The sequence below is a fragment of the Mus pahari genome, chromosome X (assembly GCF_900095145.1).
Source record: "Mus pahari chromosome X, PAHARI_EIJ_v1.1, whole genome shotgun sequence".
Taxonomy (NCBI): domain Eukaryota; kingdom Metazoa; phylum Chordata; class Mammalia; order Rodentia; family Muridae; genus Mus; species Mus pahari.
The window spans coordinates 112,996,620-113,019,790 of NC_034613.1; the positions used below are offsets into that span (position 1 = coordinate 112,996,620).

General features: G+C 42.6%; 1 protein-coding gene across 2 annotated transcripts in view; it reads left to right on the forward strand.

Annotated features, from left to right (window-relative positions):
* Window positions 1–743: 743 nt before the first annotated feature.
* Window positions 744–23,171, forward strand: part of Srpx2 (sushi repeat containing protein X-linked 2) — a 24,857-nt gene continuing 2,429 nt past the window's right edge. Inside the window, exons 1-10 of one of the 2 annotated variants that reach the window (XM_021188261.1) lie at window positions 744–1,075; window positions 1,245–1,296; window positions 2,843–3,057; window positions 7,530–7,610; window positions 15,945–16,136; window positions 18,135–18,311; window positions 18,582–18,708; window positions 19,427–19,548; window positions 20,857–21,036; window positions 21,342–21,475. In XM_021188261.1, coding sequence (XP_021043920.1) covers window positions 2,850–3,057; window positions 7,530–7,610; window positions 15,945–16,136; window positions 18,135–18,311; window positions 18,582–18,708; window positions 19,427–19,548; window positions 20,857–21,036; window positions 21,342–21,475 — 1,221 coding nt within the window. In that variant the 5' untranslated portion in view covers window positions 744–1,075; window positions 1,245–1,296; window positions 2,843–2,849. The remainder of the gene's footprint in view (window positions 1,076–1,244; window positions 1,297–2,842; window positions 3,058–7,529; window positions 7,611–15,944; window positions 16,137–18,134; window positions 18,312–18,581; window positions 18,709–19,426; window positions 19,549–20,856; window positions 21,037–21,341; window positions 21,476–23,171) is intronic. The other variant, XM_021188264.1, reaches the window with a different exon arrangement.

The following is a 23,171-nucleotide window of genomic DNA, read 5'->3' on the forward strand; positions in this document are numbered from 1 at the left end:
ATACTTTCCTTCCATTCATGGTATGGGAAATTAATCTTAATTCTTCAGGCAAGTACTTGGTAAGGAAATGCTCCCATGGCATGCAAAAACAAAACAAAACAAAACAAAAAAGCAGGTTTGATGCCCTATGCCTTGCGCATACACATGCATGACTTTTTCTTTTCTTTTTTTTTTTTTTTTGTAAACATAATTTTATCGGAAAGTTATAACTAAATAGAGAGAAAAAAGAAGTTGGGTGGGTAGAAAGGTGGGTATACAGCACAAGGGAAAGCCTGGGCCAAGTAGTGGGAGTTGCTGGGTAAGGGAGCAGGGGCGGGGGGGGGGCGGTTATAGGGAACTTTCGGGATAGCATTTGAAATGTAAATAAAGAAAATAATAATAATAATAATAAAAAAATCAAAAAAAGGTGGGTACAATCTGAGAGGGACTGGAGGAGGTGAAAATATGATCATGATGTATTATACAAAAACATTCTAAAAGATCTAAAACAAAAACTTAAGTCACTAATGGGAAGGTTTCCAAGTGTGTCTGACCCTGTATCGTACACATGACAACTAGCTTGTGAATTTGAGAGGGATAAAAAAGGAAGCACAGGAAAAAATCTAAGGGCGAGCTCAAATCAGCTCCATGTGTCCCCTCTCTGGAGGTGGTGAAACTCCCTGTATTCCAATCCCGATGTCCTGCTGAGTCATAAAAAGCCGTGCTCCTTAGAAGTCCTCTCTGGAGGTCCTATGCTAGTCATCACTCCACTCAGAGCTTGAGACCAGTGACACTTCCCCTCTTCTGCAGCAGACAGCAGTACCTCCTCTAGTCCTCCTGCTTTCCCCTCCCCCAAACTCTTTTCTTGGGGGAGTAACAGCTATAGCTTTGGGGGATAATATAGCTTTAAGACAGCTTTTGGCAAATGTAAATGTCCTAACATCTGGGCAGTGTTACCAGACAGACCAGGAGCCACTGGTTCTAGGAATGTTAAAAGTAGAAGGGCTTTTTCCCACCCCCGACTGATGAGAGGAGCAGAGAGCAAAGAAAAAGAGGAGAGATGAAGGAGACCACAAAAATCATAAAGTAAAAGCAGGTAAGTACACTGCACTTAATTCCTCAAACTGAGCTGCCCCGCTTCACAGCTGTGGAGAGGTCAAAAGACTCGGGACTAAGATGACAGAGCTGGAGGTGGGGGGAAGAAGGTTTTTTTTTTTTAAAAATGAAATTGGATCATATGCTGTTTTCATTTGTGCTGGCCACAGATGCATGTTCCTGCTCTTTTCAAAGCTTCCAGTAGAAGGATGGCTCCCTCCGGTGAGTCAAATTTTTCAGTCTGAGCTTGGGGAGGAGGTGGGCAGGAGAGAGGTCATAGGCTCAAAAAGAGTATAGGGGCTGACACAGGAAAACCTTTATTCCACTGCAAAGGCGTTGGTTTGAGGCTGGATATGGGAGAAGGGTCAGCGATGAGCTCATTTCCCTGGCTCTTTTTAAAATCTCTTTCTGTTGCCACTTGGTGCTTTAGTCAATCTATTTCCTCTATCTCTATCAGAGTTTCTTTTCATGATATCATCTATTCTACAGCTGTCTAGTTTCTTAACCTCCATTCCTTCTCTCTCTCTTTCTTTCTCTCTCTTTCTTTTCTTTCTTTCTCTTCTTTCTTTCTTCCTTCTCTCTCTCTTTCTCTCTCTCTCTCTCTCTCTCTCTCTCTCTCTCTCTCTCTCTCTCTCTCTCTCTCTCTCTCTCTCTCTCTCTCTCTCTCTCTCTCTCTCTCCTAATTTATAGATACTCCAGATCTAGAATCAAGAAGTAATGACTTGGAAAATGACTTTTTAACTTTATACGATGTCCCTTTAAGGATTCTGCCATCGGGTTGTGTTTTGTTTGTTTTTTTTTTCTGTTGTTTTCCTTGTTTGTTTATTTGTTTTTAATGTTTCCACGTCTGAGACTGACCCCCTCTCTGAGCATGGCATTGCATGGGAAACAAGGATGAATGAATGCTTGCCGAAAGATCCAGTGGCTACTGTACATTGATGGGCAGCGAGTTGTAGCAATGCTACTTAAGATGTGTTTGTCCAGTAGCCTTACAGAATTCTCTCATCTCATCTCATTGCTGTGAAGATTTCCCCCAGAAAGGGAAATGAAATAGCAATAGGAACTTGGCCATACTCTCCTTGTGGGCTCATTAGGTAGCTCCTCTTTAACCTCTCTGTCTTCCTCCTAGCTCAGCAGGGCAAAGCTGGAGGGGTAGGCTGGACTTAAAAGCTAGAAGTAACTGTCAAAGCACTAAGCCTCAAAACCCAGAGCTAAGAAGAGAGCAGAGCAAACACCCTGTCTTGTCTAATATGAAATTAGTAATAAGTATGTCAAAACACTGATTTTCCCCTCTTTTTACCTCTTTTCTTGTACATACCTCTTTTCTTGTTGTATAGGTAAAGTACAGAGAAGTTACCTAATTTGCTGATTCGTCACAGCATATCCAGATCTGCCTCACTCTAGTGCTGAAGGTCTTAGGCCATATATGTTAATGCTTCTCCAGCTTCATGGTTAAGAAATACTGATGGACACAATCCCTAAGTGGCAGTCTTTGGGTTCCTGGATTCCCTCCCAGTTCTGTGACTTTGTTAGTATTTTCCTGGTCTTGGAACTTCAGTGTCCCTCCCTGTGGCTTGGACCATGCAATATTTACACTTGATGGCCCCAGAGTACACTGAAGATTAGCCCCTAAATACCCTTCTCTTCCTGCTGGAAGAAAAGGGGACCATAAATCCAAAGAAGTCTTACTATGCTTTGAAGCAGGAAAGGTTTATGGTCCAGAAAACACGACTGGAATTGATGAATGTTCCAATCTTTTTCCTCACAGATGTCATATGCCTGCTTTCTCTTGCTTTTGGGAGTTCATAGATGGTTCTGCTCTGAAAGTCATTCCCCCTTATCCTGGTACTTCTGGCCACATAGCCCTAGTCTTGTCTCCTGAAGCTTCCCTGTTGAGGATGATGACTGGTTCACTGACTCAAAGAGGTGCTCTCTCACTGCTGCTCCTCCTAATGCCCTCAGTGACACCAACATGGTATGCAGGTAAGTTCTGGGAGCTGTTGTCCGTTCCTTCTAGGGAGATCAAGACCAATAAGAAGACTTAGAAGAGGGAAGAGCGAGATGACAATGAGAGAGCCCTAACTTAGGCCCAGAGAAAAACTGATAGGTGGCAGTGAACATGACCAAATATTAGAAAGGGCTGCCAATCAGGGCCCGTGAGGCATCATCCTAGCAATAGCTCCTTGGCAACAGGCTGGAACACACAAGTGAAAGAGGACAGCGTGCCTTTGAGGGATGCTTCCTAGTTTCTCTCTCTTTTTTTTCAGTTGCCCTTTTCATGTAGCTTCCTGACAAGGAGTGGGGACTTTAGGTTTGACTGTGTATTTGGTTGGTTTGTTACATGCTTGCTTTCTACACATGGGATTGAATTTAAGAATCTCACAAATGTTACCCAAGCTCTCTGCTGCTAAACTCTATCCACAGTCCACTGAAATCTCTTTAGAAAAATGTATTTTTTTAATAAACCAAAGCTTTATTAATATTAATTCTTTCCTGAGTCAAATATCCTTGTGGAGACTACAAAATAGGACTCAGACCATGTATCTCTTTTGGAAAAAAAAAAAAAAAAGAAGGGAGACAGACAGTCTACTGAGAGGGAACAAGAATTCACCAGAATTCCCCTTCTTTCTCTCTTCCTCCCAGGGTTTATCTACAGGATTTGTGTAGCTGCTTTTTTGGCCAGCAGGGTCAATGACAATACAGATTACATTCTTTGATTTAGGAATCCCCTAGTCTCTTCTGGCTTGATCCTTTTTTTCAGAAAGAATGAAGCTCTCTGGATTCTTGAATGCTTCACGCCTCACCCCCTGGGAGACAGGGCAAGCTGAAAAGAGTGGACTAAGGAGGAGAGGCGGGTAGAATGCAATGGGGGTGGGGGACAAGGAAAGGATACCGAACCACCATACAGAGGGTTTTGATTGGGTTCCAGTGGCATTTCAAGTGCTAAGAATATTCTGTGGCCTGCAGTGTCTGCCATCCTAACAACTGGAGAGAGTGGGGGGAATGAGACAGTTCCAACCGATGGGGTTAGGAAAATATCCAGAGATGAGTAAATAACAAACTGCAACCACCATAGCCACAGTCGTTGCAGTTAAAATTTTCCACATACCCCCGGCTCCTGGTAGAGGCCTTTGGCAGCAGCTCTGTTTGTCTGGAACAGCTGCATCCAGCTTTCAAACAAGTATGCGAGCTTCTTCTCCTCTTTGGCTTAACCTGGCTTTGTAGGGGGTAAAGCACAAGGGCTGACATTCAGCCGAAGAAATTCAAATTAAGCCCTTGGCAGAGCTCACACTGTTTGGGGTTAAAAGAGCCCAAGTCTTCTGGAGATAAATATGCAGCTGTTCTCCCCAAACACTCCCTGGCTTCAATTCAAGTACAGAGGACCAAAATCTACTCAAAAGACCACAGAAGTTAAGGGAGTGGCGATCGAAGGTTCAAACCCCAGTTTTGAACACCTGTATGAAACTCATTAAAGCCAGAGATGGTTTTCAGACAAGGCATTAAAAACTTCATGTGAGGTTCTCTCCAGAAGGCTGTTTGCAAATCAGGCACTCCCCAGTTCTACATCAATTACCCCCAGTCTGCTCCGGAAGAACCCAGGCTGCTAAGGTCTCTGGCAGCCCTGCAAACCTTCTTAGAAGGCTGCACGATGGGAGATATTTGGAGTTTTCATGATTCTCCCCTTCAATGCTAGCTCCTGGCTGGGTTTGTGTCCATTTGCCCATTCGTTCCTTTGTTCATTCAACAATTAAGTGTTAAATATTGCCTATACCTCAAGAACTGTTTGGTTCTTTGCCTTTGCTCTCAAATGGGAATGGCACAAAGAAAGCAGCTAAGTATGGGCTCTGGGCAAGTGAGAAAATGTGTCCAGGAAGAATCAACAGAGAGTGGGAAAATGTTAGGGAGTATACACGGAGCTGAGTGGGTTAAAAATGTGTACTGGAATATCTGCGTATTTCAGGGACTCACACTGTCTTTGTCATCAGAAGGCAAGCATTAATGTGGCTCTTAACATCATCTTCAATTTTCAAATATCTTTCCAACCGTACAACCACCAAGGGCTGGGCTTAAAGGGTCCCACTTGGCTGTGGAATTTGAAGGAACCCAGTACCAGACCACACAGTAAAACAACCACTAATTGATGTAAAGGAACTGAGAATTGTTGCTCAGGGAAATGGAATGAGACAGAGGCTGTGTCCTTCTTTCCTACACCCCACTTCAGAACCCCAACATGTGCATAAAATATTCAAAAGTAGGCAACTAGGCGACATGGGAAAGTTTAAGTGGTTATGTAGCCCAAGCCCATTCCTGGTACAAAAAAAAACCTAGCACTGGTTTCGCTACCTCTGCACTCTGGTGGAGACTATAATTATGTGATTGAGTCTTTCCCCTGAGTTTTCCCACATCCCCTATAATTCTGGAATGGTATAAAATGCACGGTGGTCTATGGTCTCCTCACCCCACCCCTTGCCACAAGGGAAGAAAATGCTAGATTGCAAGACAGATTTTGACTCTATCCCGTCTGAACATAGTCAAAACACTGCCTTTATTACCATTTGAATTTTGCTATCTGAGTCCATAGGGTTCAAACAGGCCTGGGCTAGGAAGTCTACTCTGCAATGTATCATCTAGGAGGCCTTGGACAACTCCTTCTATTCCTCTGAGTCCACTTCTGTGTCTTTATGTAGGAAAGCATTAATGTTGTGTACCCAGTTGAGATGGTATGGCAACATAATGACCTAGCATATGTTCTACAGATTAAGAGCTAAACTGTCATTGTCATTACTTTATTCAGACATAGGCCTGTGACACTCTTCTTTCTCTTCTGGTGAACAGCTGTTTGTTCCCTGATGAGCATTTCTTCACAAGCTAGCTCTGCAATTAGAATGGGGAGACCCAATACTTTAAGGAACCAAGCACATCTGGTGCCCTGTTTACAGGAGCTGTGAGGGATTGAGGCTAACACTAAACTGAAACAGCTGACCAAGATTCCATGCTGCACAAACAAACCTCCCATGTGGGAATGAGAACAAGGGGGGAACCTACGGAGGAATAAAGGGAAGCCAGAGAAACTGGAAGGTGAAAAGAGCAAAACTGAAGAGAAAAGGGAAACCCTTTCCTTTGGAATGAGGGCAAACCAAGGAGGAGATGATTTCCTAAGGCAAACCTGCACTTTGATTCGTCTCCATGTTTACTGAGTTGGACAAACACCACCACCACTACCTGTCCTGCTCATGACTCTCTCTCTCTCTCTCTCTCTCTCTCTCTCTCTCTCTCTCTCTGTCTCTGCCTCTGTCTCTCCCTCTCCCTCCCTCTCTCTTATTGCAGGAGGCCTTGTGCCTCTGCCCAAGAAAAGGCCACAAGCTTGTGTTCTGTGTGTTTACATAGGTCAAAGGGCTCCAGCTTTAAAGCCCAGCCCCGGCCTTAAGCATGCCTTCTCCTGGACCTGGAGAGTTATCTTCAGAATGCAACTAGGCTGGCTGCCCTCTTCCTGCACATGCATGAGAGCTCAGGGGCATTAAAGAAGGTCTCCCGGAAACTTTGCTATGGAAAGAACGGAATTGTTTTCCAATTAGTTCATACTCATGACCGATTTCCTGCGTCTGGTGGAACACACTGTTTAGTCTCCCAGACAGCCACAGACCTGCCACAACGAGGGACTGTACCACTTAACTGAATGGAAGAAGATAGGCTGGGAATGTTTTCTAGTTCAGCTGCTCACGGCTAAAGCTGTTCCTTGACAGGAAGGAGAGGAAGTTAGCCAGTGCACTACACGGATGAGGCCCTAGGATCAATCAGTAGCACTGAGGAGGAAAAAACAAAAACAAAAACAAACAAACAAATCCTTACTTCCACTCCTCTTTTTATTCCAAGCCAGAATAAGGTGCTTATGAAGGCATTCTGGTTCCCCTTTGCCCTTTAAGCCATCCGTCTATCTTGGCGTGCCTCCCTAGCAATTACAATCAGGTGCTTAATATGCCCTTAGGCTAGTGACAACTTGAAATACTGTTTTCCTGTGTGCAATGTCTGTCACTGGAGAAGACACTTAGGTGCTATTGTTTCCTCAGAGCTGGGGACAACAATCCATCTCCAGTGCTTAGCAACTCCCTAAGGTGGTGTGTGTGAGCTTCAGTCAGAGAACTGGGTGATTTATAGTCAAGATCGGCAGAACTGATCGGTGGTTAACAACTTCAATTATTTTTGCTTTGCAAGTCTTCCAGTACAACCAGCGAGCACCCACCACACGTCACCCCTCTGAGGTTGCTCTCTGTGTACCTCCTATGATCGGGATCACCCACAATTGTTCTGCAGCTTTACAAATTACTTGGTGGCTCTATCATGAAGTGTCAGATCCCATGGGAAAGACAAGGATGGGAGTACCGGGAAGTGCTTGAGTGAAAAATGAATATACATCGATATTTTCTTCCTCATCTATATTTTCTTCCTCATTCTAGGCTCAGGTTACTCTCCAGATGAAAGCTACAATGAAGTATATGCAGAAGAGGTCCCTGCTGCCCGTGCCCTCGACTACAGAGGTAATTCTCATTGTTTCTTAAGCTCAGGAAGGACATTTTCTGGCCTATAGTCTGGACCTTCTCAGAAACATCCTCGCTCATTTTTAGCTCATATGTATCAGACTTGAGCTCAGAGAATCATCAGGATCTATGATTTTCTTTGCCATTGCTTTGATTTTGCTTTTGTTTGCTTTTAGGCATGTTTGAGCCCAAGCCCTCTTGTTTTGTTCATTCCTTTCGTGAGACAGGGCCTCACTATGTATCCCTGGACAGCTTTGAACTCAAAATCCTTCTGCCTCTGACTCCTCAGGGCTGGCATTACGGGTGTGCACCTCCACACCCAGCAGGTGTACTAAGCTTTCTAATTACAAATTTAGTTACTGACTAGCTGTGTGGTTTTACTCCCCAGCCTGTAGGAGTCATTAAATATGGACTGAGTATCTGCTTTATGCCTATTCCTGTGTAGGGTAAGCCTGTAGGAAATACACTGGGATACATACAACAGGGGTTTGCCCCCTCAAGGAGCTTGCATTCTGTTGGTTGTGAAGTGAGAATAAAATGAACACATGTAGAGTGAATGCGTGTGAAACTGTGTGGCAGCCATAAATAAACTAGGAGCATAAGAATTCAGGCAAGAATTCTTTTTGTGAAAGATGACATCCAGGATAGGCTTCGAAAACAGGGAGGTTGTGATGAACTGGAAAAGGTTATAGACATTTGACAAAGCAGATTGCCAAAGATATCAAAGTAAACCAAATTTACTACACTAAGAGGCTAAGAAGAAATCCCACTGACTTGAAGGGATGGAGTGCCAGAGAAGAGACTTGAATATAAAGAGTGAAGTAGGCAAGGTTCCCGTAACTTAGTGGTCCTTCCAAGGAGAGTCAGAAAGAATGCTGAATAGTATTTCCTGAATTGATAGCAAGTTAGCTCAGGTGATGTCTAAAATGACTTAAATTTATGATTCTTTCTGCCCATGCTTTCCTGGACACACAGAAGACTTTATCTGTTATGCTAGGAGCTCTAAAGAGTGACCATGTGATTTTTTTTTCACAGGGTGGCGACAATGTAAAAGATATTTCAGAACACTGGGTTATTTTGTTTAGAAAAATAAAGGGTGGAAGAAGGGGAGCCTGAGTTGGGGAGACTCTCCAGGAATCAGTTACAGCAATGTTATGTAGAAATATTTGAGTCTGGGGGTAAATAAATGTAGAGTAGGGATGGACCCCAGAGGGGCTAGATGTGTAGCCCAATAACAGAGTGAATTCATGGAATGTAGAAGGCTCTCCTATATTTGAGTCCCAGCGCCACAATAAAAGGATATATTACACAGATGTTGTAACGCAGATGATAAGATTGACTGCACTAATGCCTGGAAGAATCCATTCTGAATACCAAGGAGGGCTGTAAAAAACCTTTCAGAAAGTCAAACTTAAAGAAGTACACTAGGAGCCAGAGAGATGGCTCAACTGGTAAAAGAGCTTGCTGCCAAGACTGACAACCTGAGTTCAATCCCCAGCACCACATGAGATAAGGACACACAGACACAGCACACTTATACAGCACGTCTGCACGCGCACGCGCGCGCGCGCACACACACACACACACACACACACACTCTAATTTGGAAGGTTGTTGGGCAGATAGTTTAAAGAGAAAGTTGTGTGAATACCCAGCTTAATTGAAAGGCCTTTCTGAAGAGAAAAATCAATGTCAAACCTTGGAAGACATTGCTAGATATGTGTAGAAGAGAAAGATACATCAGTGAGCAAGAGTTGGTGGTCAGTGGACAGTCTTCTAAGAGGACTGTCTATTGGGAATATTACAAAAGCCACAAATAAAAACTATAGAAACCCAGAAAATATATGAGATCAACTACATCAAGTATTGCAAAAAGGTCAAACTGAAGGATAGGAAATATTTTAGTTGCTGAGGTGCTAAATAAATGGTGATCTTTGAGAAGGCAGTTCCAGTAGAGAAGTGATCCAAACCTGGGGTCCTTCTATCTTTCAAGCTATTCTTTCTTAACTTCTTTTTACTGATAATGGTGCACAACTACTACCCCTGACTCTAGGTTCCCTACAGCCCGTTTCCTCATCCACCCACATATCTCCAGTTGACACACCACATCTTGAAAATGATAGTTCTCTCTTGATCTCCAAATCATATGGCCTTGAGCTTCAGTATGCCCGGTTTCTCAAGCCGCAGTAAGCACATCCTTGTCTTCCTGGTTCTCCTTCCTCAGATGCCATGGGAATGTCTCTATTCTGACCATAGTTGAAGCCAAGATAGGAAATGAGGTATGGGTAGTGACCATAGAGAGAAGAAAGCTGGGATCTGAATTTTGGGGATCCCTGACATAGCTCCAGAACTTCCAGACTGCATCTCTAACACTGCTAGACACCCAGTTAGATATGTCCAAGAGAGAATTCTTTTGTCTTATTTTGTAGATCAAAAGTTCTACTGTAACCTGTTTACAAATACATTTACCCCCTCAGCCATCTTGCTGGCCCTCATTATTCTGCTCTGTACCTACTTCTACTATCCTAAGAGGGTGCTCTTAGTGACTCAGACCTCCAAATACCCTAATGTGACTTCTAATAACCCCCAGCACATTTAATTAACCCCCTTTCCTCCTTATTTCTTACTAGTCATTCACCAAGACCTATCATTTTAACACATGGGCTTTAGAATTATTATTATTTCATACATGGACAAAGGCTATTGTTCCCTAATTAGATTCCCAGGCTCAAGTTTCTGCATTCCCCTAATGTAGTGACCTAGTAAACCCATTTTAAACCAAAGTCTGGCCCTGGGTCCTAGTCTGATCACTTTTTAAACCATTTCCCCATGTGAAATCTGTGTTTTAGATAGGGTGGTATACTGTCCCCCCCCCCCAAGTTGATCTAGTGCATACCAGGCCTTCCTTCACCAGCTCATCCTTTTTTTTTCTATTTAATGTATCCATTTGTTTGGAAGGACGGTGCCACAGCACACATGTGGCTGTCAGAGGACAACTTGCCATGGAGTTGCTTCTCTCCTGCTACCACGTGGGTCCTGTGGATCAAATCAAGATTGCCAGGCTTGTTTACAAATACATTTACCCCCTCAGCCATCTTGCCAGCCCTCATTATTCTGCTCTGTACCTCTTCTGAAATTAATGTTTGTTTTGTTTGCTGAGACAACTCACTCATCTGACCTTCATTATATACTGTTTAGTGCTGTGAACAGAATGATATTTAACAAAAGGAATGATGCATGTCACTCCCACCGAAGCATATGAAAAGCAGGTGGTGACAGTTAACCTCCTGGGAACCCAAAATGAAAGAATGAGATAACTAAAAAACACCAAATGCAAAAGGTATTTCTACAAATGTTCTACCACCCAGCCATACTCCAGTCCCAGAAGTACTTTTGAAGGGTCTGGCATCCCCATTACTACCCCTTACCTGCCTCACTGGTTATTTTTAAATGATCAAAAAGCCATTTAAAAACCTATATGTCACACACTAGCATTTGCCTTGGTGTCGAGTGTCTTTGGAACTTGGTCTCCAGGCCTAAAACAAACTAAACAAGGTTATCAATGATGCATGGAAAGGAGTGGCCAGGAAAAGTACAACCAGAGGTCCTGGCCTCCCTTGTAATACCTGTTGTGCCTTGTAACCATTTTCTCTGCAACTGTGCCATTTAAAAACTTCCTGCAGTTTAGAGCTGGTATCTCCAAAGTACTGGCAATAGATGCCACAGTGTATTGATGCTTGAAGACAGGTGAGACGGTGGCTCCAAGCCAGACACTGATTTAGAGAACACCATTCCGGAGAGCAGGCATTTCATGTGTGGGATCCCATTTGCTTCTCACCACAGCCTCATGGGGCTGCTTTATTGGCTCCCATTTTACAGACCAGACAACTAAGCTCAGCGGAGGATTACAATGACAGAAGGTAATGAGGCAGAATGGGCATTGAAAGTGAGGTCTGTCTGACCACAGAGCCAAGTGCATCCCATGTCTTTCATTCAAAATGGAATTAATTGGTTTTTAAGGTAAAAAGAAGAAATAATAAGGAAAAGGGACAATCTCCCTTATTTTAGGGAAACCTGTCTACATAGTTTCTGCCATTCTCTTATCAGGAAACGTGCCTGGAGTCAGAAACCTTAGTGTAGAGGTGCAGCCTTCGTCTGCCTGGTGGCTGAGCAGCTGCCCCACAGCTTGTCTCAGTCCTGAGCAAACTAGTAACTGGCTGGGTTACCTTGGGTTTACCACAGACAAGGTCTTTTCCTTGTCTTGTCAGACTTTCTTTTCCTTGTATGGAGAGAGAGAGAGAGAGAGAGAGAGAGAGAGAGAGAGAGAGAGAGAGAGAGAGAAGAGAGAAGAGAGAAGAGAGAAGAGAGGAGAAGAGAGAAGAGAGAAGAGAGGAGAGAGGAGAAGAGAGAAGAGAGAGAGAGAGAGAGACCTTCTGGTTTGTTAACCCTGGACAAGCGATTATCATGTGCCACTCATAAAACTAAGTGTTCTATAAATGTTATTCCACTTAAATAAAGTGCACACTTGCTATGTTGTGATATGCAAAGATTTTGGAAACACATTATTAACTTCAAAAATAGTAGTTAGAACTGTGCCTATAGGTCAGTGATAAAGCATTTATCCAGCATGCAGAAGGTCCTGGGTTTGATCCCAAGAACCACAAAATGTAAAGCAGTGGTGGGAACAGTGAACACAATATGCTTTCATATGTGTCAAAAAATAAAAGAAAAGTAAGACACTATACAAGGGTTTGCATTGTATCTATAAACAAACTGCTACCATGGGCCCTTTGGAAGGGGAATAATGAGCATAGGCATATGAGAAGGACTAAGAGGGGACATTTCCCTATATTTCACTGCATTTTGGATTCACGAAACATGTGGATGGATTAATAGATTCTTCAAAATGGCAGCTACAGTGACAGGTTTTATACTTAGGATAACCCATTTTTATAATAGACAAAGTTGGGTTCCACCTTGCCCCTGCCCCCTACTTCCCAAGGAACTCTGGGAAAATCGCTTCATCTATAAGGATGAGGACTGCATACCTCACAGGGCAACTGAGAGAACTCTATGAGATGGGCATAAAATTGGAAGAACGACTCGTAAACACAGGACTCAGTATGATTACATTTCCCATCAGACATTTCACCAGGCAGCATTTAGCCATAGTCTTAGTTTCAGTTGCAGTTTTGTTCAGCCAGTTATGACTCTCCTGAACTGTATTATCACTTCTTTTGTATTTCTTCATCTTAGCCACATCAATGGTATGGAAAGTATGGTCTGGCATATACCTCACCAACTTGCCCATAACCTACCTATCATCATCCTTGTTCTGCCAGTCTGGTGGCCCTACCCAGAAAGGAAATCAGGTCATCCTGGAATAACTTGTTCTTGAGTGCTCCTGCTGGCTCACAGGCCTCACCTTGAAATGTTCTAGAACACTGTGCTCACAGTCCCATCAGTGGCACCAGGCTATACTACCTAGAGACTACCTTCTCTCTTATTTGAAAACTGAGTTTGTGGCTTTGTCCCTTTCTTGTCTTCTAACATTCTGTCCTTATGTCACAATTGTTCTGGGCTAGCAATTTTTAAAAATCCATACAAGTATATATTGTGTGTTGAACGAATCCTCCCTATATTCCTCACCCCTCACTGCTTCTGTTGGTCCCCTTTGTTGCCCTTAGATAGTTCCATTTGTACCTGCATGCCATAATTCTCTACATCTGTATAAAGTCTAGGAACCACAAATATGAAAAAAAAAATGTGATGTTTGTCTTTCTGAAACCAGGCCAGCAAGCTTGAACTTGTTTACAGTAGCTGGGCCTCTATCGCTTTCTTTGTATTCTGAGCTTTGTATCTCTAGCTTCCATTCTTGTTTCCTCTACCAGTTTCAATCTGGTTTGTATTTTCCTTGACAGACTGTGGGAGACAAAAAGGAACAGACATGCTTTTGAGAGCCCAGGCTCCCATGTAATTCTTTGTGGTATGTGTTGTGGCTTTGGAATTAGCAGCTCTGCACAACTCAAGCACTTAAGCAACTTTATGTAACTCGGAGATGGTACCTCCAGATCGCAACCCCACCACTGCCACTGACGGAAACTAATAGTGGAAGCCCAATGCATCGTACTGGTTGGAGAATAGTTTTTGCTCTGTCATCTACCTTTATTCTCCAGATGCATGAGGACAGAGGCCCTAGCCCTCCATTGTTCCTTAACCTCCTGGTGTAATGTGCTTTCGATAAAAGTTCCCCAGTCCTTTTTGCCTTCCAAATTCTAGACAAACAGATCTGTGGCATGCTGTGTGGGTAAACTTGGGCAGGCCACCATCCAGTTGTTTCTTTGTGTCCCTCTAAACTCTGAACCATATGGAATGGTGTGTACTGGTACACCTGTAATTCTAGCACTCTGGAGATTAGAGCAGGGAATCATGAGTTTGAGGCCAGTGTGGACTGCATAGCAGACTCTATCTCAAAATATAAACGAGAACATGGAACCAGTAGAAGAGTCCGTTATTTTGTTACTAGTAAGACATCTTTATGAAAGAACCACCCTAAAATCTTGTGAGTTCAGTACTGAACTAGGAGTAGACTTTCATTCCTCAGCACTCTGCTTTGATGTCACAATCCTGGTCTCTCTCTAATGTGCATCTTCCAGGTTTTTTCCATTTGCCTACAGCAGAATGCACTTTCTGGTGTACTGTTCTATGAGTTTTGACCAATATATAGAGTAAGATAACTACCACCAGAGAACAAAACCAGTTTTGTCTCCTCAGAAACGTGTGCCACGCTGTCACGTTGCGGTTCTCCTCTATCTTTACCTCTGATGGGGAGCTGTACTCTATGCCTATGGTATTGCCTGGGTGTTTGCCATATAATGGAGTCTTGTTTCTTTAGCTACCCAAAATACAATTAGATTTCATGTGTTGTCACCACCACATTATTCTTATACATCTTTAAACAGAGATAAACCCATTAGCTATGCTGTTCACACACAAAACCAATTTTCCACAATTACGAATAGAGGTACTTCAAACATTAGGGTGTAAGACTGTGTGTGAACGCAGGTCTTTATTGCCATTGAGTAAACATCTTGAAATGAAGTTGTGGGGTCAACTTCTTAACAAATAAAGTATATAACTTCTGGATAACTACTATTTTTCAGTGTGCCATTGTTTTTCTATTTCCCGAAGCAATTTGTAGTTCTGATTTCTCTCTATCTCCTTTAGCACTTTGTATTATCATTCCATACATTAGACATCCTAAGGGGTTTATTAATGGTATTGCCCTGAGGTTTTACTTTGCATTTCTTTAGTGACTAATGTTGCAGAATATTTTTTCATATGTTTATTAATCATTCATGTATTCTCTTTAATAACATGTCTCTTTGTGCCTTTTGTCCACATCTTTACTGTTGAGTTTTGAAAATTCTTTCTATATTCTATATTCTATTCACTAGCCTTTTGTTGTGGATGTGATATGTGGCTTGCAAATATTTTCTCCCAGTTTTTGCATTTTCCTTGAACTTATTCATAGAGCAAAATTTTTATCCTTGAAAAGGTCTAGTTCGTTGATTTTCTTTAATAATTTATGCTTGTGGTATCACTTCTAAGACTTCTTTGCTTATCTTTGAATCCCAGAGATTTTCTAATTTTCCATAAGCTCTGTTCCTTTTGTTTTCAATGTAAATCTAACGTCAATTTTGATGAAAATTTTTGAGTAAGCTGTGGGATCTAGGTTCTAGTTCTCTTCCTCCCCTGCCTCCTTTTTTTGCACCTGAAACTCCAATTTCTCTAGTGTCATTTGTTTTGAAAAGCTGTCTTATCTCCATTGAATTGGTTTTGCACCTTTGTCCAAAATCATGTTGACCTACTTAAGCCTGTTTCTGGGAGCTCTCTTCTGTTCCAATGAGTTCTCTTTCTTCCCTTTTGGCACAACCACACTGTTTTGCTGCTGCTGCTGTTGTTGTTGTTTTATTTTTATTTATTTTTCAAGTTGTGTTTCCATTACAACATTTCTCCCTTCCCTTTCCATATACCCATCCTCACTGTCCTACAAATGTATGGCCTCTTTATCAATTGTTATTGTATGTATATTTGCATTTATATGTATCCACACATGTGTGCACACATGCGCATGTACTTGAGTCCATATAATGTTACTTATATGCATGTTTTCAGGACTGACCATCAAGGCACTGGACAACAAGTCAGTAGTGTACTCTTCCCTGAGGAGGGCCATCTCTCCTACTCCCAGCTTCACTGAGTTGCCTATAGTTACTATTTGTGTAAATTTGATTACTGTACTTCTAGCTTACTTTTCTTCTGCTACTACAGTCCCCCGATGGTGTTACACATTGAATATCCAGGATGGAGAAGCCACATGCTACTCACCAAGGGGAGGAAATTATCACAGTAGCCTAGGCACACGTTGTGAGCTCTCCTGTGACCGGGGCTTTCGATTGATTGGACGGAAGTCAGTGCAATGTTTACCAAGCCGGCGTTGGTCTGGAACTGCCTACTGCAGGCGTAAGTTGCATGTGAGCATATGTAGATATGTGTATGAGAGAGCAGTTAGCCAGATGGCCATGGAAGGTATAAACCTGGGAGTTTTTTGCTGTGAAAGTTGGTAACTTTCCATAGGCCTCAACAGAGCCTTTTCTCTTCCCTACATTGTGGTTTCTTTTTCTCTGTATGTGGTGGTTACTGTCCAAGTAATGTGGATATTTAAGTCACAGCCAGCCACTCTGACTCATAGAACCCAGAAATGTGTGTGGAGAGACAAGACTTGGCCATGAGGAACTAACTGATCTAGGCCTGGGCCACTTCTTGGAGATTCCAAGGATATGTTCCAGACTCCTTCCCACTTGTGGTCAAGTGTCATTAATCTTCCTAGCATTTGAGGTCTTGCCAATAGAGCTGATGAGACATCTGCTAGTCTTCATTTTCTTCTTAAAGTAAAAAGAATCCCCAATAGCATGGTATGGGAATACAAATACACACATAGCTTGAATTCTATCTCACTTCATCTCCCAAACCCCCACTTCTAATTCAAACTCTTCAGCCTTTTGGCAGCAAGATGCTTTCCATATGTGGTCAGCAAATACCATTTAAAGGACATCCATATGCACGGGATGCTGAAGGAACTCAGTCACTTCATCAGCTACCTGTAGGTTGCTAATAAGCTAAGGGGATAGAAAGTTAAAGGTGTGCACATGCATGTTGCATACCTGTGTGCATATGCGCTAAGAATTCAGAGATAAATGAGCTTGAGGAAAAAAAAAAAGAAGCTATGGAGGAGAGAAGAAGGTGTATGGCCAAAAAGGAGTGACTGCCATGACCCTTTAGGCCATGATGAGTAAGTAGCTTTAGGACTTAAACCTCAACATTTCCAAAGTGAATTTGAATTGAACTGATAAAAAATATATAAGGCTATGAATTATAAGCATAAAAGTAGTCAAAAGCATAGAGATGTTCCCATTTCCATGAGGTGGCTGGTACAGTAGAGTCCTGTCTTTAGCTTGGACCTTCCTCATGATTGAATCTACTGTTTTCATTGTCCCATAATACCGAGTAAATGGATTCACCTGAAGAGACCTAACTTTCTCCTTGACTGTGGTTTCAGGGGGGGTCATTTTGGGGTGTGGTTTTTTTTTTACATAACAAATGCAGGGAGAACGAAAAGCCATCATCTCAGCATTGAGCTTCATTTAGTCAAGAAAAAAAATGAACAGAGCCTATATAAAATTTTTCTTAAAAATCCTAACATTCAAACTCTATGTAAGACTTAGATGAGCTACAGAAATGTGTGTGACTTACTTCTCTGAAATATTAATTATTCAAAACAAGACTAATAATAGACTAACAACTATATGCTAATGGTCTTGAAAGCACACATATTCTGATTCTATTATATATCACCATGTCCTCCAGACAGTGGCCTGATTCGAGTGGACCAAAAGTCACTGTCCAAGTGTGCCTGTGACATCCAAGTGAGCCTTGGCTTAACAGTATATACAGCCAAGGAACTTTGAACCCGCTTTAGGACATATAACAATTGAAGAAGGCCCAGTATCTAAGGAACAAGAAACAAAGATTAAGCATTGCTGAGGCATCCCTTAAATTGTCCTGTGCGATAAATGTAGTTTATTGATTAAAAAGAAAAACAGTAAGACTCAGAGAAATGAGGCAATGTCTCTAAGTCACAGAGCAAGAGGTGAAGGTAGGATGCAAACTGAGGTTTTATTTTCATAATGATGCACTCAGACAACTGATTTAATTTTTTTTAGACCCCACACTCCATCCCACTCAGATTGTTCTTTTACTTTGTAATATGAAATTATAAAAGGACAATTTGAGGGACAGGAAGGCTGGGTGAGATTTCTATATTCTCTGTTGAATATAGCAACCACACACACACACACACACACACACACACACACACACACACACACTGTGGTAGACACTCATGCATCCCCTCCAAAGAGTCCTATAGGGCGCTGAACTTGCTGTTTGGTTCTCTCTTAGAGATAAGGTGCCACACACTGCCATTCATCACTAGTGGCACCTACACCTGCACCAATGGAATGCTGCTCGACTCCCGTTGTGATTATAGCTGTTCTAGTGGCTACCACCTAGAAGGAGATCGCAGCCGAATCTGCATGGAAGACGGGAGATGGAGTGGAGGCGAGCCTGTATGTGTAGGTAAATGCTGGTAGCTCCAGTTATTCTGTTACAAAAGGTGATCTAGCATTATGTTCACAGAAGATGTGGAATTAGAATCACAGAATTATTTTTCTCTATGACAATACAGAGTGGGCATAGCATTATTGCCTATAGAGCCAGGCTCCTTTCCCCTCTTTCGTAGATAAAGGTGAACTTTTGTTCTTTTACCTACCCAGTGGTGTGTAATATTGCTTCCACGAGGGAAGGCAGGGGATCTATAAATCCACATTTATTTTTTGACATCGGCAGACATAGATCCACCCAAGATCCGTTGTCCTCACTCTCGTGAGAAAATGGCAGAGCCAGAGAAACTAACTGCTCGAGTATACTGGGACCCACCCTTAGTGAAAGATTCTGCTGATGGTACCATCACCAGGTGAGCTTGAGTCATGCATGCCTCTTGCATCCCCAGTAGATTCTCCCAGTCCCCCGGTGAGGTTCTGTTGTCCACTTCTTCCCTCTGTGTGTTCAGGCACTGCTATATACCAGGCAGGGAACGATGGAACAAAGTTCTGAAAGGGTGGGTCAGCAGGATCCTGGTCCAGCAGTGAATTAGAGGGAGGCAGGGCGTGGGGGGGGGGGAAGGTCTTCTTGGAGGATTTCAGTATTACAGCTCTTTTGGACAACATTGAGTGAAACAGCTCTCTTCGACGGTATTCAAAGAAACAGTTTGTATTCTTTATTTGGGATGAACAAGAACCACATAAACCTTGAAAAGTGAGAAAGGGTTCTTCTTAGGGTGAAGGCTTATTGGCTGAGGCTTAAGGTTCTAGGACACCTCATTTGCATGGAGACACAATCCAGGAAGTTGAACCTGTAACTTCACCAAGGAGTAGTTGACATTTCTCAGATAGGGTGTAGGGGCTGGTCTCCCCAGATAAGGTAGAGAAGAGGAATCCCTGCTGGGAAAGGGAGCTCTCCATTTTGCATGGCACTCAGGGGAGCTATGATCTTAAATAGCAGGATCTTCCAGTACCCCACTGTGCTCATATGATCAGATGATACAGGCTGAGCCGGTAGAAAAGATGTGCCTCAGATCACAATTCTATCTTTCCCTTAGTTGTTCAGTAACTCCTTCACCCTGTCTCATGCAGGGTGACACTTCGGGGTCCAGAGCCTGGTTCTCACTTCCCTGAAGGAGAACATGTGATTCGTTATACTGCCTATGACCGAGCCTACAACCGGGCCAGCTGCAAATTCATTGTAAAAGTACAAGGTCAGAAAAAACAAACAAACAAACAAAAAATCTCTTCATTGTATACACTCTTCAAATTCCTGCTCTGCCCTGACCTTCAGAAGTCCACGACAGCTCTTTCCTCTTTTTTATATTGGGGAAAAGGCAACTTCATCAGACAGACTCTAAGAAAACCTATACTACATTGGCATAAAATTGTTCTAGAAACCTTGATTCTCCAACAAGACTTTATCATCCTTCTAAATCTAAATACAATTCACAAATAGTCTACATCCATTTTTCTTCTTAGTATTCAAAATGATCAAATCTAATCAGTTCTTGCTGCATCTATGTACGGAAACGATAACATTGGTGGCCTGCTGGCCCCCTTCCTCTCTGCTCCTGGTTATATAGTTTCACTTTGGGTTTTTTTTTTGTCATCTTTAAAATAATTCATGCTTATAACTAGACATTTGAAAAAAAATAACCAGGTAGAGTAGCACATGCTTGTATGCCTGTAATTCCAACAGGTGAGGCAGAAAGAGAAAAGCAAGCTGAAGGTTAGCCTGGGCTAAGTAGCAGAATGCTATCTCAAAATTAAAATTAAAGCAACACATAAACAGAATAATTTATTACATCCATCTTCCAGGGCTCATTGTTGTAATATCTTAGTATTTTCCTTCTAGTCTTTTCTCTATACATACTTACAATGTATAATTTAAGCTCACTCTTCCCACTTTTCATTAAATCACAAGTAATATCCCCATGTTCTTTGATACTGCTTCCAGAAATATTTTTAAGTACAACATAATAATTCTGCTCTAAATCTATATCATGATTGGTTTAACCTGTCTCTTAATCATGGACTCATCTAACTTATACACGATTAAAAGTAAGTTTGACCAAGTATGGTGGCACATACCTGTAAGATTAGCACTTGGACCCCGCTCCCCCCCCCAAGAATCCTTCTCAGCTTGTGCTATATTGATTGTGATATCAGGTCTCAAAAGAAAAAAAGTCATTCTGCACGTTGGTCATATTTACACTGGTTATCTATAAAAGTCTACAAACATAGATGACAATATTCTCTTTTATACATTTACAGTCATCTGATGACTGTTCATGACTCTGTGTGTATGTGTGTGTTTATAAAGACTAGGAACCTAGGTTTGCATGTCAAAATTAATTCCTTAGTGAAGAAAATTATATCTCCTGCCTAATGAAAACACAGAAAATCTATTCATTCGGATCATCTCAGGTCTTTTGTCCTAGAAATCCTGGAGTGGACCCTTTAGTCCTTCCTGACTATGAGAGATATCATAATCCTTAACTTGACCTTCTTCCTGGCAGTGAGACGCTGTCCCATTCTGAAACCACCACAGCACGGCTACCTCACCTGTAGCTCAGCGGGGGACAACTATGGTGCCATCTGTGAATACCACTGTGATGGTGGTTATGAACGCCAGGGGACCCCATCCCGAGTCTGCCAGTCAAGTCGACAGTGGTCAGGATCACCACCTGTCTGTACTCGTGAGTGAAACTAGAAAAGGAGTGACTAGGCTTGTGGCTCAGGGGCACTCTGAAAGAACTCCTTCCATTGTCTGGGGGTCATATATCAATGCATGTGGTATGAGTCTGGAGATTCTGAGATGGGTCTATTTGAAGGGCCAACATTCCCCCAAAGAATACTTATACCTCAAAAAAGAAGAGTATAAAATATTCAGGTTTCCTTCTGGAATTCACCTCAGGAAAGGGAGGGCAAGGATGTATAAGACTGGAATGCCTTCAGGGGTGAAGAAGGGCATATTCTGACTGACCATCTGCTTCTGTCCTAGCTATGAAGATTAATGTCAATGTTAACTCAGCTGCTGGCCTCCTGGATCAGTTCTATGAGAAACAGCGACTCCTCATAATCTCTGCTCCTGATCCCTCCAATCGATATTACAAAATGCAGATCTCTATGCTGCAGGTGAGACCCTTTTACTGGCTTAGTAAAAGTTTACTCTGTGTAACACAAAACCTACATATTCTTTCTTTATTGTGGATAGTATTTGATTCATTTTACCATTATGTATATTGGTTACATTTTAAAATGTTTTTGTGGAAAAGTTAGTATGGTATGTATGGAAAAGTCAGTAACTATGGCATGGTAGATTTATCTTGCAAGGAACTGGGTGTAGGCTGGGAATGGAATGTAGAGAGGCTTGTAAAATAGCTGTCGTCAAATGTAAATATTAAGAGTAACCTACGACAGCTGCTGGGACAGACTCCTTATCTGGCTCCAGTCATCTGGCACCTTTCCCACCCAAGGAGGGGTACCCACCCAGGAGGGGTCTCAAGGCCTGAGCAGGTAGGAGAGCCTTCTTTGCTCCAGTGCACTGCTGGGGAGAGGGCAGACTGCAGAAGCGACACAGTTTCTGGGAAAGATCCCATTTCTGGCTCCAGTCATCCAGCATCTTTCCCGCCAGAGGAGGGGTGTCCATGCGGGAGGAGTCTCAAGGCCTGAGCTGACAGGAGAGCCATCTTTGCTCCGGTTCCCTTAGGCTCCAGTATGTACTGGCAAGAGTATGGACCACAGAAGCTACACAGCTTCAGGACAGACAGAAGCAACCTAACTTCTGGGACAGACCCTGTTTCAGGCTCCAGAAATTTGGACACCTTCCTCGCCAGAGGAAAGGTGGCCACCTGTGAGGGAGGGCTCTGTCTGGCAGAGCAGGTGAGAGAGTCATATTGTGTCCAGGGTCCCTCAGTAGCTAGTCTGTGCAGGTGAGTGAATAAACTGCAGAGGCAACAGGCTTCTAGGACAGGCCCTGTTTTGGGCCTACATCTTCAGCCAGGAGGCAGATCTGAACGCCAGGCCTCTGTGCACCTTTCATGATAGAGGAGAGCTTCCCTGCAGAGAGTAATCTGACCACTGAGACTCAGGAGAGAGCTGGACTCCCAGGACTGCTGACAGAAGTTAATAGTATAACAGGAGGAACAAGCTCCAACCAGAGACAACTATAACAAGTAACTCCAGAGATCACCAGATGGTGAAAGGCAAACGTAGGAATCTTACTAACAGAAACCAAGACCTCTCACCATCATCAAAACTCCCACCTCAGTCAGTCCTGAATACCCCAATACACCCGAAAAGCAAGAATTGGATTTAAAAGCATACCCCATGATGCTGGTAGAGGAATTTAAGAAGGGCATTATTAAAGAAATGCAGGAGATCTCTGCTAAAGAGGTACAAGTCCTTAAAGAAAAACAGGAGAATACTTCTAAAGAGGTAGAAGTCNTTAAAGAGAGAGAGGAGAACAGAAACAAACAGGTGATGTAATTGAACAAAACCATCCAAGACCTAAAAAGGGAAATAGAAGCAATAAAGAAAACCCAAAATGTGAAAACTCTGGAAATAGAAACCCTAGGAAAGAAATCAGGAACCATATATGTGAGCATCAGCAATAGAATACAGGAGATAGAAGAGAGAATTTCAGCTAAAGAAGATTCCATAGAGAGCATGGGCACATCAATCAAAGAAAATGCAAAATGCAAAAAGATCCTAACTCAAAACATCCAGGAAATCCAGGACACAGTGAGAAGACCAAATCTTTGGATACTAGGAGTAGATAAGAATGAAGAATTTCAACTTAAAGGGCCAGCAAATATCTTCAACAAAATTA